At 43.8% G+C, this 15,421-nt stretch overlaps 1 protein-coding gene across 1 annotated transcript in view; it reads left to right on the top strand.

The window, feature by feature from the left end:
• The first annotated feature begins 913 nt into the window (after nt 1–913).
• The window catches only part of LOC137429336 (nebulin-like), a 289,229-nt gene continuing 274,721 nt past the window's right edge, over nt 914–15,421 (top strand). Inside the window, exons 1-7 of the mRNA XM_078779632.1 lie at nt 914–1,033; nt 5,756–5,853; nt 11,377–11,478; nt 11,656–11,793; nt 11,881–11,988; nt 12,093–12,197; nt 12,479–12,583. Of these exons, the coding sequence (XP_078635758.1) occupies nt 5,800–5,853; nt 11,377–11,478; nt 11,656–11,793; nt 11,881–11,988; nt 12,093–12,197; nt 12,479–12,583 (612 nt within the window). The 5' untranslated portion in view covers nt 914–1,033; nt 5,756–5,799. The remainder of the gene's footprint in view (nt 1,034–5,755; nt 5,854–11,376; nt 11,479–11,655; nt 11,794–11,880; nt 11,989–12,092; nt 12,198–12,478; nt 12,584–15,421) is intronic.

Consider the following 15,421-nt stretch of genomic DNA (forward strand, 5'->3'; position numbering starts at 1 on the left):
TCTCTTCCAAGGCTTACATCTCTTCCAAGGTTTACATCTCTTCCAAGGCTTACATCTCTTCCAAGGTTTGCATCTTTTCCAAGGTTTACATCTCTTCCAAGGCTTACATCTCTACCAAGGCTTATATCTCTTCCAAGATTTACATCTCTTCCAAGGTTTACATATCTTCCAAGGTTTACATCTCTTCCAAGGCTTACATCTCTTCCAAGGTTTACATCTCTTCTAAGGCTTACATCCCTTCCAAGGTTTGCATCTTTTCCAAGGCTTACATCTCTTCCAAGGCTTACATCTCTTCCAAGGCTTACATCTCTTCCAAGATTTACATCTCTTCCAAGGTTTACATCTCTTCCAAGGCTTACATCTCTTCCAAGGTTTGCATCTTTTCCAAGGTTTACATCTCTTCCAAGGCTTACATCTCTTCCAAGATTTACATCTCTTCCAAGGCTTACATCTCTTCCAAGATTTACATCTCTTCCAAGGCTTACATCTCTTCCAAGATTTACATCTCTTCCAAGGCTTACATCTCTTCCAAGATTTACATCTCTTCCAAGGCTTACATCTCTTCCAAGATTTACATCTCTTCCAAGGCTTCCATCTCTTCCAAGGTTTACATGTCTTCCAAGGCTTACATCTCTTCCAAGGCTTACATCTCTTCCAAGGCTTACATCTCTTCCAAGGCTTACATTTTCAAGTAAGTTCTGAACTAGTTTTCCTTGGAACATGAGTTTAACACAGCCTACCAGAACATGAGTTTAAAATTCCGCCTCAACTAGTTCGGAACTGGCTGGTCGACATGAGGCGTAAAGACCCCTTAACCTTGGTGGGACTGAAAGTATGGCCGACGTAACTAAATTTGCCTTCGGTTCTCTGAGGAGACGCCAGACCAAAAACGGCGTGACGTTTCCCAGGAGACGCAGTCCATGGCATGTGGCCCTTATAGGCTGTCGGACGTCCCAGCACTTTCTTCATCCTCTAACTAGTCCGATCTGCAGCATCTCAGGGATGGACCATCGCCATTAGTGTGATGCTCCAGGTACGCAGATTTCCATGATTTGTGGGTTTTTTTGTTTAAAATGCGGCCTTAAGTAAAACGTGTTTTTCATGTCTTACTTTTTGTTAGGTTGATGTACTTGTCTGAAATAATTTTAATAATGAGGTCCGAATTCACTGAATTTGGGATTATTATATTTTGTGAAAAGAATACATTGTGATTACACCAGAAGTGAACTTTATGTATTCTTGTTTTTTTAAAGGAAATTAACATTGAATACATATCAGTTAATCCTGATTTAAGTCATTTTGCATTTGATTCTTTTAAATTATACAGTATACAGAGGGGGAAACGGGGGGGGGGGGGGGGGGGTGGCAATGTGATCGGAAAGTTTGTACCTTGATAAATGGCAAATAATTGAATGAAATTCCGATTTAATTTTAATACATTTTAAATAGCAGTTTTAAACTAATCGCTCGTATATGCTCATTTGAAAAGTTTTAACTCTTATACTGAGCAATGGCTGTTGTTTTTCTACTTCCTTGTTAGGATAGAGATGTACCGATGAACATTTGATATTATACCATATTACAAAATGACTATTATAAGGTTGATGGATTGACGAGTCGCCATTTGATTTAAGGTAAACTAATGAAAAGTGTGTGCGTAAGCCTGGAGTGAAGGGGTGAGGGGAAGGTGGATGAGAGATGGGAATGGGATAGGAGGGTGGGGTTGGTGGCAGCTATGCAGTGGGGGAGAGTATGACAAGAAGGGTGCAAGGGTGGGGTGGGAGGAATGTGAGCTAATAGTCCGGTTCACGATGTTGTTTCGTTCAAATTTTTTGGAGATTAGCAAAACTATACATTTTTGTAATATTCAGAGCATGAGGAATCCAAAAATTAATGTTGGCATTTGCGTAGACACCTTTGCGAAAATGACGCTCAGGACAGTGATGAAGATCTGTAAAAGCATATTCCTGAACGGTATAGACCTCGTAGATCCTGTGTATAGGACTTATAGTTCAATCTGATACTAACAAGGCTGCTTTCTTGCTTTATAAACCCATACCTATAACTTCAAAGGACTTGCAATATCATGTATTATGTAATACAGTTATATCACAAATATAAAGACAATGGTTTTCAATTACCTTTGTTTGTTGCTTTTCTATAATCCTGAGCACTATTTTGAGGCCTTTATTGGATTCCTTGACCCAGAAAACATAGGATTAGCATATTTAATTAAGTTTCTAGGTTGACTCGAAGCCGAGATCGCGCAAAATATGTATTTTATGGCGGCCATTTTGAAAATCAAAAATGGCGGCCATGCAGGTGTCTGTGCAAATGGCAACATTAATTTTCGGGTTCTCCATGCTCTGAAGATTCCAAAAATGTACAGGTTTGCTAATCCCAAAATTTTGAACGAAATTATATTTGTTAACATAGTGAACCTGACTGAGGATAGACTGAGGAGATGAGAGTGGAGGGAGGAGGGTAATGATAGACGATGGTATGTTAGGCCGGATGCTAAGTTTTTGAAGATGAAATTTTGTCATTGACTGTGGTAACTGGTAAAGATAACACTTTGGAGAGAAGAATATAAAATCCAACACAAATTGGAACATCTGGCCAATTTTTAGACAAAAGCAGGTGCTCAATCGACAGCCTTGAAGTTTTACTTGAATGCAAAATGCAGAAGGGAGGTGAATAGACTAGAGGTGATCCGGTTTGAATAGACGAGAGGTGATCCGGTTTGAATAGACTAGAGGTGATCCAGTTTGAATAGACGAGGTGATCCGGTTTGAATACACGACAGGTGATCCGGTTTGAATAGCCGACAGGTGATCCGGTTTGAATAGACTAGAGGTGATCCGGTTTGAATAGACTAGAGGTGATCCGGTTTGAATAGACGACAGGTGATCAGTTTGAATAGACGACAGGTGATCCGGTTTGAATAGACTAGAGGTGATCCGGTTTGAATACACTAGAGGTGATCCGGTTTGAATACACGACAGGTGATCCGGTTTGAATAGACCAGAGGTGATCCGGTTTGAATAGACTAGATGTGATCTGGTTTGAATAGACGACAGGTGATCCGGTTTGAATAGACCAGAGGTGATCAGGTTTGAATAGGCTAGAGGTGATCTGGTTTGAATAGACGTGAGGTGATCCGGTGTGAATAGACTAGAGGTGATCCGGTTTGAATGGACTAGAGGTGATCAGGTTTGAATAGATGAGAGGTGATCTGGTTTGAATAGACGTGAGGTGATCCGGTGTGAATAGACTCGAGGTGATCCGGTTTGAATAGACCAGAGGTGATCCGGTTTGAATAGACGACAGGTGATCCGGTTTGAATAGACCAGAGGTGATCCGGCTTGAATAGACTAGAGGTGATCAGGTTTCAGTAGACGACAGCTGATCCGGTTTGAATAGACTTGAGGTGATCCGGTTTGAATAGACTAGAGGTGATCCGGTTTGAATAGACTAGAGGTGATCCGGTTTGAATAGACCAGAGGTGATCCGGCTTGAATAGACTAGAGGTGATCAGGTTTCAGTAGACGACAGCTGATCCGGTTTGAATAGACTTGAGGTGATCCGGTTTGAATAGACTAGAGGTGATCCGGTTTGAATAGACGAGAGGTGATCCGGTTTGAATAGACGAGAGGTGATCCGGTTTGAATAGACGAGGTGATCCGGTTTGAATAGACGAGAGGTGATCCGGTTTGAATAGACGAGGTGATCCGTTTTGAATAGACTAGAGGTGATCCAGGTTGAATAGACTAGAGGGGATCCGGTTTGAATAGACTAGAGGTGATCTGGTTTGAATACACGACAGGTGATCCGGTTTGAATAGACCAGAGGTGATCCGGTTTGAATAGACTAGATGTGATCTGGTTTGAATAGACGACAGGTGATCCGGTTTGAATAGACCAGAGGTGATCCGGTTTGAATAGACCAGAGGTGATCAGGTTTGAATAGGCTAGAGGTGATTCGGTTTGAATGGACTAGAGGTGATCAGGTTTGAATAGACTAGAGGTGATCCGGTTTGAATAGACGAGGTTATCCGGTTTGAATAGACGAGAGGTGATCCGGTTTGAATAGACGAGGTGATCCGTTTTGAATAGACTAGAGGTGATCCAGCTTGAATAGACTAGAGGGGATCCGGTTTGAATAGACTAGAGGTGATCCGGTTTGAATACACGACAGGTGATCCGGTTTGAATAGACGAGAGGTGATCCAGTTTGAATAGACCAGAGGTGATCCGGTTTGAATAGACGACAGGTGATCCGGTTTGAATAGACCAGAGGTGATCCGGCTTGAATAGACTAGAGGTGATCAGGTTTCAGTAGACGACAGCTGATCCGGTTTGAATAGACTCGAGGTGATCCGGTTTGAATAGACTAGAGGTGATCCGGTTTGAATAGGCTAGAGGTGATCCGGTTTGAATAGACGAGGTGATCCGGTTTGAATAGACGAGAGGTGATCCGGTTTGAATAGACGAGGTGATCCGTTTTGAATAGACTAGAGGTGATCCAGGTTGAATAGACTAGAGGGGATCCGGTTTGAATAGACTAGAGGTGATCCGGTTTGAATACACGACAGGTGATCCGGTTTGAATAGACCAGAGGTGATCCGGTTTGAATAGACTAGATGTGATCTGGTTTGAATAGACGACAGGTGATCCGGTTTGAATAGACCAGAGGTGATCCGGTTTGAATAGACCAGAGGTGATCAGGTTTGAATAGGCTAGAGGTGATTCGGTTTGAATGGACTAGAGGTGATCAGGTTTGAATAGACTAGAGGTGATCCGGTTTGAATAGACGAGGTGATCCGGTTTGAATAGACGAGAGGTGATCCGGTTTGAATAGACGAGGTGATCCGTTTTGAATCGACGACAGGTGATCCAGGTTGAATAGACTAGAGGGGATCCGGTTTGAATAGACTAGAGGTGATCCGGTTTGAATACACGACAGGTGATCCGGTTTGAATAGACCAGAGGTGATCCGGTTTGAATAGACGAGATGTGATCTGGTTTGAATAGACGACAGGTGATCCGGTTTGAATAGACCAGAGGTGATCCGGTTTGAATAGACCAGAGGTGATCAGGTTTGAATAGGCTAGAGGTGATTCGGTTTGAATGGACTAGAGGTGATCAGGTTTGAATAGATGAGAGGTGATCCGGTTTGAATAGACGTGAGGTGATCCGGTGTGAATAGACTAGAGGTGATCCGGTTTGAATAGACCAGAGGTGATCCGGTTTGAATAGACGACAGGTGATCCGGTTTGAATAGACCAGAGGTGATCCGGCTTGAATAGACTAGAGGTGATCAGGTTTCAGTAGACGACAGCTGATCCGGTTTGAATAGACCAGAGGTGATCCGGGTTGAATAGACCAGAGGTGATCCGGCTTGAATAGACTAGAGGTGATCAGGTTTCAGTAGACGACAGCTGATCCGGTTTGAATAGACCAGAGGTGATCCGGCTTGAATAGACTAGAGGTGATCAGGTTTCAGTAGACGACAGCTGATCCGGTTTGAATAGACTAGAGGTGATCCGTTTATGTGTTTGTTTTCGCAGTGAATCAGACAATCTATTTTTTACAACAAATTTAATGCAGTCATTACAAACTACATTCCAATAATGATTATTTTTGCTTTTTTCTGCAACGTAAACTCGAGTTCGAAATACCACGTGCTATTTGTTTAAATAATTCCCTTAACCCCGATGCTTTTTCGCTGCTCAACCTCTCTTCTGTCCACTACAGGGTTGAAAGGGACACGTTCGGTTTGGGTTCACTGAGTCTCCACCATGGAACACCACATGGAGGAGTACGTGGAGATTGAGGAGCATGTAGTTACAGAGGTAAATCTATAATATGGTTCCAGCTATGGGTGAAAGAGCTCACAAACGGAAGGTTCGATAACGAATGTATTGAGTTGTAATTACATGCACCTGATACTTAAAGAAAATAAGAGTAAAATGAGTTTAACAACAAAATGATTTATTCAAAACTTTGATTGGGTAAATCTCCGTTCTAAATGTTGCACGATCGGCACTTTGTATGCGTGAATAGACAATCCCTTGTGACCAACTTTTTTTTCTTACATTATAATTTTCCCTGAGGTTTGGATTAATTTGACGAAACTTTTATTTAATAATATTTTCTTTCTGTGGGGCATTTCTGCCTTTTAGCATGGGCCAGACAGACAGCATTAGCATGTATATATACTGTATATCTCTTCTCTCTATATTATAAAAGAAAGTTTTTGTTTGTTTGTCTGCGCAAGCTAATCTCCTGAACGGTGAAAGATAGGAGGAAACCTCTAATACAAAAAATGTCGGGACGGGCCCCGGGAAGGTTATAGGCTAGGTGGCGAGGCCGGTCGAGGCCCACCACGGCCGAGCTGGGCCTATTTCGCAATTCAAAGCTGAGCTGAATTATAGTAGTCATTCTTCTACGGCCGCCAGTAAAAGCTGAATTATAGTAGTAAATTCATTCAAAAAGAACCAAAAATGTCGGGACGGGCCCCGGGAAGGTTATAGGCCAGGTGGCGAGGCCGCTTAAGGCCACCTCGGCCGGGCTGGGCCCATTTCACAATTAAAAGCTGAGCTGAATTATAGAAGTCAATCTTCTAAGGCCGTGAGTAAAAGCTGAATTATAGTAGTAAATTCATTCAAAAATAACCCAGGCAACGCCAGGTGCTTTCACCTAGTATATATATATATATATATATATATATATATATATATATATATATATATATATACACTCTTTGTCACTCTTAGTCACTCGCAACACAATGGAATTACCAGTGAACTGGTACAGTACTCAATTTGCCGACCATCAGAGGGCATGGAAGGATGATAGGCTGAGTCAACCCCCCTGGTGTTAATTCAGCAACCAACCAGGATTCTGAACCCAGGATCATAGGATCCCAAGCCAGCACCCTAACCGCTAAGCCAACACCAGGCTCCTTGAACAACAAATTAAAATTCCTAAATAATGTTTTTATTTTCCTTTTTCGGCCAATTCACAAGTAACAGTTAAACTGCATTCGTCTAAGCATCACAGTTATTAAACGTTGGATACCTGTACCGTCGTTCAAAATCGTGTTTCCAATTTTGTAGCGATTTATTGTGTAAATGTTCCGCTGCCCAAAAGAGAAGGCAATGAAAACGAGTGGGATGAATGCTGTACGTGGAAAGTTTCTGGCAGAGGAAAAACCTTTGTAAAGTGATCAGGGGAAACATCGCCCGAGCTAATGTTGGAAACCCCAAATGAATTAGGCAAGAATGTTAATAGAGCAGTAAGCATGACAAGCACGGTTGATTTCCCATCTCAATTTCAAAATGTTTAAATGCAGAAGAGCAGATGTTGTGAGCTCAGATATCTAAATAAAGCTCCGTATGACCCTCTGGAAATATTTTTTAAAGCAACAGAATACGTGCTTTCTGTCACGTGACTAGCCAAAATGTAACTATCGTGATCTACTACAATAACCTGCTTTGTGCTGCCAATCTGCATTTCCTATCACAAATCTTAACAGAAGGCGTGACAACTGCTTTGGGCCCAAGTCGCAACTGCTTTGGGCCCAAGTCGTAACTGCTTTGGGCCCAAGTCGTAACTGCTTTGGGCTCAAGTCGTAACTCCCTTGGGCCCAAGTTGCGACGGATTCAGGCCCAAACAGTTTCCTTTTATCAGCTTTTCCAACTCAGATAGTTACAAGTTTTTACACCCAGACCTTGGCAGCTTTGGCAACCCAGGTCTTGTCAGGTTTTTCGTCCATAGTCAGAGCATCTCGTTTGACCCTGGTCACTGCATGTTTTTCGATCCTGGTCGTGGCAGATTTTTTTATGACCCAGGTTGTGGCATGTTTTTCGATCTGGTCGAGGCAGATCATTCAACCCCAATCGTTGCTAGTTTTTCAATCCTGGTCGCAGCAGTTTTTTTGGCCCTGGTTTTGGTAGGTTTTCTGGCCCTGGTTGTGGCATGTTTTTTTACCCTGGTTGCGGCACCTTTTATGACCCTAGCTGCGGCAAGTTTTTCGATCTGGTCGAGGCAGATCATTCAACCCTAATCGTTGCTGGTTTTTCAATCCTGGTCGCAGCAGTTTTTTTGGCCTTGGTTTTGGCAGGTTTTCTGGCCCTGGTTGTGGCATGTTTTTTTTACCCTGGTTGCAGCAGCTTTTATGACCCTAGCTGCGGCAAGTTTTTCGATCTGGTCGAGGCAGATCATTCAACCCTAATCGTTGCTCGTTTTTCAATCCTGGTCGCAGCAGTTTTTTTGGCCTTGGTTTTGGCAGGTTTTCTGGCCCTGGTTGTGGCATGTTTTTTTACCCTGGTTGCGGCAGCTTTTATGACCCTTGCTTCGGCAAGTTTTTCGATCTGGTCGAGGCAGATCATTCAACCCTAATCGTTGCTGGTTTTTCAATCCTGGTCGCAGCAGGTTTTTTTGGCCCTGGTTTTGGCAGGTATTTTGACCCTGGTTGCGGCAGGCATTTTGACCCTGGTTGTGGCATGTTTTTTTACCCTGGTTGCGGCACCTTTTATGACCCTAGCTGCGGCAAGTTTTTCGATCTGGTCGAGGCAGATCATTCAACCCTAATCGTTGCTGGTTTTTCAATCCTGGTCGCAGCAGTTTTTTTGGCCTTGGTTTTGGCAGGTTTTCTGGCCTGGTTGTGGCATGTTTTTTTTACCCTGGTTGCAGCAGCTTTTATGACCCTAGCTGCGGCAAGTTTTTCGATCTGGTCGAGGCAGATCATTCAACCCTAATCGTTGCTGGTTTTTCAATCCTGGTCGCAGCAGTTTTTTTGGCCTTGGTTTTGGCAGGTTTTCTGGCCCTGGTTGTGGCATGTTTTTTTACCCTGGTTGCGGCAGCTTTTATGACCCTTGCTTCGGCAAGTTTTTCGATCTGGTCGAGGCAGATCATTCAGCCCTAATCGTTGCTGGTTTTTCAATCCTGGTCGCAGCAGGTTTTTTTGGCCCTGGTTTTGGCAGGTATTTTGACCCTGGTTGCGGCAGGCATTTTGACCCTGGTTGCGGCAGGTTTTTTGACCCTGGTTGCGGCAAGTTTTTTTTACCCTGGTTGTGGCAGCTTATATGACCCTAGCTGCGGCAAGTTTTTCGACCCTGGTCGCAGCAGGTTTTTCGACCCCAAGTGGCTGTACGTTTTTCGGTCCTGGTCATGGCAGAATTTTTGACCCAGGTTGTGGCAGGTTTGTTGACCCGGGTTGTAGCAGGTTTTTTGACCCTGGTCGCAGCAGGTTTTCCGATCCCAGGTCACTGCACGTTTTTCAACCACAGGTCACTGCACGTTTTTCGATCCTGGTCATGGCAGTTATTTTAACGACCCTGGTCATGGCAGGTTTTTTGACCCAAGTTGTGGCAGGATTTTGACCTGGGTTGTGGCAGGTTTTTTGACCCAAGTTGTGGCAGGTTTTTTGACCCAAGTTGTGGCAGGTTTTTGACTCAAGTTGTGGCAGGTTTTTGACCCAAGTTGTGGCAGGTTTTTGACCCAAGTTGTGGCAGGTTTTTGACATGGGTTGTGGCAGGTTTTTTGACCCAAGTTGTGGCAGGTTTTTGACATGGGTTGTGGCAGGTTTTTGACCCAAGTTGTGGCAGGTTTTTGACCCAAGTTGTGGCAGGTTTTTGACCCGGGTTGTGGCAGGTTTTTGACCTGGGTTGTGGCAGGTTTTTTGACCCAAGTTGTGGCAGGTTTTTGACCTAGGTTGTGGCAGGTTTTTTGACCCAAGTTGTGGCAGGTTTTTGACCTAAGTTGTGGCAGGTTTTTGACCCAAGTTGTGGCAGGTTTTTGACCCAAGTTGTGGCAGGTTTTTCACCTGGGTTGTGGCAGGTTTTTTGACCGTGGTCCTAGCAGATTTTTCGACCCCAGGTCGCTGCACATTTTCGACCCGGGTCGCGGCAGGTTTTTTGACCCACGTCGTGGCAGGGTTTTTGGACCTGGTCGCAGCAGGTTTTTTGGACCTGGTCACAGTAGGATTTCGACCCCAGGTCACTGCATGGTTTTCTATCCTGGCCCTGGCAGATATTTTTACGACTCTGGTCATGGCAGGTTTTTTGACCCGAGTTGTGGCAGGTTTTTTGACCAAGGTCATGGCAGGTTTTTTGACCTGGGGTTGTGGCAGGTTTTTTGACCCGTGTCATGGCAGGCTTTTTGGCCCTGATCGCAACAGTTTTTTGGCCCTGGTTGTAGCAGGTTTTTTGACCACAAGTCACTGCACATTTTTCGATCCTGGTCATGGCAGATATTTTTACGACCCTGGTCATGGCAGGTTTTTTGACCCGAGTTGTGGCAGGTTTTTTGACCTGGGTTATGGCAGGCTTTTTGACCCGAGTCATGGCAAGATTTTTGACCCGGGGTCGTGGCAGGTTTTTAAACCTTGGTCGCAGCAGGTATTTTGACCCTGGTTGCGGCAGGCATTTTGACCCTGGTTGCGGCAGGTTTTTTGACCCTGGTCACAGCAGGTATTTTGACCCTGGTTGCAGCAGGCATTTTGACCCTGGTTGCGGCAGGTTTTTTGACCCTGGTTGCGGCAAGTTTTTTGACCCGGGTTGTGGCAGGTTTTTTGACCCTGGTCGCAGCAGGTTTTTCGATCCTGGTTGTGGCAGATGTTTTTACGACCTTGGTCATGGCAGATTTTTTGACCCGAGTCATGGCAGGTTTTTTTTAACCATGGTCGCAGCAGGTTTTTTGACCCGGGTTGTGGCAGGTTTATTGCCCCGGGTTGTGGCAGGTTTTTCGACCCTGGTCGCGTCAGGTTTTTTGATCCTGTCGTGGCAGATGTTCTTATGACCCTGGATTGTGGCAGGTTTTTTGACCCGGGTCACGGCAGGTTTCTTGACCCTGGTCGCAGCAGGTTTTTTATCCTGGTTGCAGCAGGTTTTTTGACCTTGGTCGTGGCAGGTTTTTTGACCCTGGTGATGGCAGATTTTTCGACCCAGGTCATGGCAGGTTTTTTGACCCTAGTCACGGCAGCCTTGTCGACTCGTGCCGTGGCAGCTTTGTTGACTCAAGTCATGGCAGCTTTCCATTGTAATGATTTAGTGTCCATGCCATGATCCTGTGTACACACAGCAGATGTGCAGAATTCGGTAGAGATCAGCCAAGCCGTTTTCCATTCTATAAGTTTCAGACATACATACATACATACATACATACATACATACATACACGTATAATTAACAAATTTTGGTATGATACTGTGTATTACATACATACATAGTTAGGATTAGCAAATGTTTGTATGATATATTACATGCATACACACATACATACAAGGAGTAATTAATTTTGGTGTAATAGAGGAATGGTATATGCAATGGAGAACTTTATGTGCACTGAGATTGCGAGTATCTGATTGGCAGGGAGAGGAGGTTGAGGCGAAACACAAGGTCACGAAACAAACGTTCAAAGAAGGAGATGTGACAAAGACAGTCACAATCACAGAATCCATAACACCTTTCCAGGTAACATTTTCTCCACTCTACAGTGACCTACTCTGGGTTAATGGAACTCTGCATAAACCTTTCCGAAACCAGTTTTGGTACAGCTTTAAAAAAAAGTTATTTAACAGCATCCCAAAAGTGCTCCCAGAAAATAAAATGTGAAAGAATGTCCAATAAATCACCAACATGGTGCCACAGGTTGAAATGGAAGATCAGGGAGCAGAGGTTGTGAAAAAGCAGCCCGAGAGAAAGAAAACGGTGATTGGTGAGGAGGCGAGCAGCAAACTGTCATTGCCTTTAAAGCAATGCAAGAAGATGCAAGAATTGCAGAGTGAGGTATGGTGAATAGTGTTAAGTGAATAACCTGAGAAGTTTCGATGTTGGATGGTGCTAACGGCATTTTAAAAACATTTTGTTCTGCAGAGGTTGTACCGGCAGGAATATGAAAGGAGCAAAGCAAAGAATTTGCATGTGGGAACAGACACCCCAGAGTTGAGGAAAATCAAGAAGGCCCAAGAAAATATCAGTGATGTGTGTAACGAGTTTCACTTGTTGGTTTTATTCTTTACTTTTGCTCCTACTTTGTTTTATTCGTCTCATTCATGGGGCATTATTTGGATCTGTCTCTCTCTCAGTTAAAATACCACAAGGACTGGGAAAGCATGAAGACTCGAGTCCATATGACTGGTGATACTCGGGATGTACAGCATGCCAAAAAGGTGTCTCAAATAGTGAGCAAGGTAAGGACACACAAAGATGTGCACAGCATTACACGCACACGCATACGTACTGTGATGTACGTTTTCTCATATATGAAGAAAGTTGAAAGAAATCTGTTTAATGTACTAATCTAGTTTGAAGATTTTTTTTTTCAAAAAACTTATTCATGCTTATAAAGTTATAAGACACAATATACTTGTATTTTACATCGTATTGCTAATGATATTATTGCCAATAACTGATGTAGTGTAATATATAATATGTATGTTAATAAATAGATTCCTTACACTGTTTGCTCCAGATACTGTACAAACAGACGTATGAGGACATGAAGGACAAGTACCATGTTCTTCCAGACACCCCTGAGCTCGTGCAAGCGATGAAAAATTCCATGCTGTTCAGTAAGGTGGGACCTCATTCTGTCCAAGAAATGATGATACATCAGTTATTACACCAGATAACCTCACAGATGATGTTGGACAGAAACTGTGACTAAGAATAGAAATGAAATAATTCAGCATAACTAATCATGTCATTCCCCCTCCTTCCATACGCTATGTTTTCAGCCATATATATATATATATATATTGATTGATTGATTGATATATATATATTGATGAACTTGATTGATGAACATCCAATATATATATATATGTATATATTGGATGTTCATCAATTTTATTTTGGTGCTCAACCACAAAGTTACAATGATAAAGGAAGAGTTTAACTCGAGGTTTCACAAAAAGTGAATGTCATCAACGACCAGAACCAACAGGGGTTTTGTTCATTTTCAAAGTCTCAGTCCAAACATTTTGTCTCATGGAGGTTTTCATATCTTGCTGAACAAACGACGTGTGCTGGGCCAAAATGTACTCGCCAAGGTGGACCACAACACGTCCTTATGGTAGTTGACAATATCCTGTCGAATTTACTAGGTACTTCTGTTTGATGTTTGTGGGACTTCCCAGGTGCGTGGAAAATGGTGTGTATACAATGTGAGGATGTCATGTGTGCAGGTGATGAGGTGTTTGTTTAATTTTATGTCCAAATTTGCTATGTCCAAATTATTTCCACATGCACCTTAACCACATCTCACTACCTTAATCAATCAGCTTATTTATCTTGTATGTACTTTTTTTTTTCTTTTTTTTTTTTTTTGTATACTGAATCGAGGCTCGTGAAAGAGCTAACATTTACTTCACAAACAAATCGACCAGACAAACAAAATACACAAAAAGAGGGAGCGGAAGACAAGATGGGGAGAAAAGGGGAAGCACACAAACACAACATCCGAGAGCAGGGAGATGTGTGGAAGGGAGAGGGCCCGGGGGGAGGAGGCATGGGAAGGGGGGGGGGGGGGGGAGAGGGAGAAGTATAAAGCACAAGGACACCAAGGACTTCCAGGACAGAAGTTGGTATTTCAAAAAGGGGAATTGGGGTGAAATTAGCGGGGGTAGAAAAGATCAAGGTTTTGGATGGGGGAAGATAAGAGATGGTGGTGAACAGCTGTTTCAAAGACTTGGAGGGTGGAGTGGGATTGAAGAGAGTGAGGGAGTTTGTTCCAGAGGTGGGAGAAAAGAGGAATGAAGGAGTGAAGGTGAGCAGAGAGTCTTGATTTTGGCAGTTTAACCATAAGTGGGTTGCAGGCAGATCTTGTGCGACCTGTAGGAATATTTGCGGGACAGAGCCCAGAGAGAGCTGGGGGGGCAAGGCCAGAGAGGAGTCGGTAGAAGACGGAAAGACCACCAACCTGCCTGCGGTGAGTGAGTGAGAGGCCCTTGGAGTTAGCTTCATCGCGGGAGATTCCAATGATTCTGAATGCTTTGGTTTCAACAGCGCGAAGGCGAGCTAGGTGTGAGGCAGGAGCACCAGCCCAGAGGGGAGAGCAGTATTCCATTGAGCTGCGGATGAAAGCCTTGTATGTGGTGAGGAGCTCAGGTGTGCCAAGGAAGGACTTCGCACGACGGAGGATGCCCAGTCGGCGACTGGCTTTGGAGGCCAGATTTGAAATGTGGTTTTTCCAGGAAAGATCATGGCAGATAGTGAGACCCAAAAGCTTGAGTGACAGAACTTCTTGGAGAGGATTATTCAGAAAGTGGATGGGAGGGTTGTCCAGTCGGTCTTTTCTGAGAGACATCGTAAGAGTGTGAGATTTGTCAGGATTGAAAGACATGTTCCACTTGTTTGCGCAGTCTGTGATTTTGTCAAGGTCTGCAGAGAGTGAGGAGGCTGCAGACTGCCGATCTGAGGGATGAAGAATGGAGTGACAGAGAGTAGAGTCGTCAGCAAAGAGATAGAGAGGATTTTCAAGAGAGTCAGAGAGATCATTGACTGTTCTTCCTCTTCCCATTAAACAACTTAAATTTAACATCAATAAGTTGGGAATTTTGCCAGAACACCCATAACACAATGCCCTACTCTTTTTGAGATCCTGGGAGATCTTTCACAAATGCAGGCTGGACAGCCTTCATCCTTCAATGAGAGACAGTGGCCCTGCTGACATTACATCAAAACGACAATTTTTTATGAAGACTCTGTAGGGGATCAAACCCAGTTTAGACCATTCAATGGTGAGTACCCTACTTTCTGAGCTGTCCCACGTTGGAGGGGTGTACATCCGATTAACCTTACAGAGCCTCCTCGTGTGCTTGCCCCTGCATCTCAGAATACTAATGCAAAAAAGAAAGAAAAAAAAGAACGCCTTTAGAGGCCATTTTCCCCGCAGGGCGGGGGTTGGCCTTTTTCGGGCACCAAGTTGTTCCCTTTTTCCCTTTTTTGAAGCAATCTTTTATGGCCAGATGCCTCTTCTGCCGCCAACCCTGTTAGTCGCCTCTTGCGACACAGGGAATTACCAGTGAACAGGTACTCAATTTGCCGACCTCGGAAGGATGACAGGCTGAGTCAACCACCCTGGCGTTAATTCAGCGATCGACCGGGATTCGAACCCAGGATCCTATGATCCCAGGCCGGCACCCTAATCGCTAGGCGAACACCAGACGAGAATAGATACTAATGCAATAATATGCATTAAATCGACCATTTCAATATAAACAGGTGGCAGCACATTTGGCATTGCCATTTGATTCCATGGTTCATGATGCAGGGAATCCAAGTTCAAATCCCAAAGTGCATTATGTGTTTGTCCATTATCTCCTATACCATTATTATAATTAATCTGGATGTAATTCCTCTAGAATCTAGAAGTTCACCAATGTATTTTGTACTGCATGTGATCTTTAGCTCA

The sequence above is a fragment of the Myxine glutinosa genome, chromosome 6 (assembly GCF_964187855.1).
Source record: "Myxine glutinosa chromosome 6, kmMyxGlut1.1, whole genome shotgun sequence".
Classification (NCBI taxonomy): Eukaryota; Metazoa; Chordata; class Myxini; order Myxiniformes; family Myxinidae; genus Myxine; species Myxine glutinosa.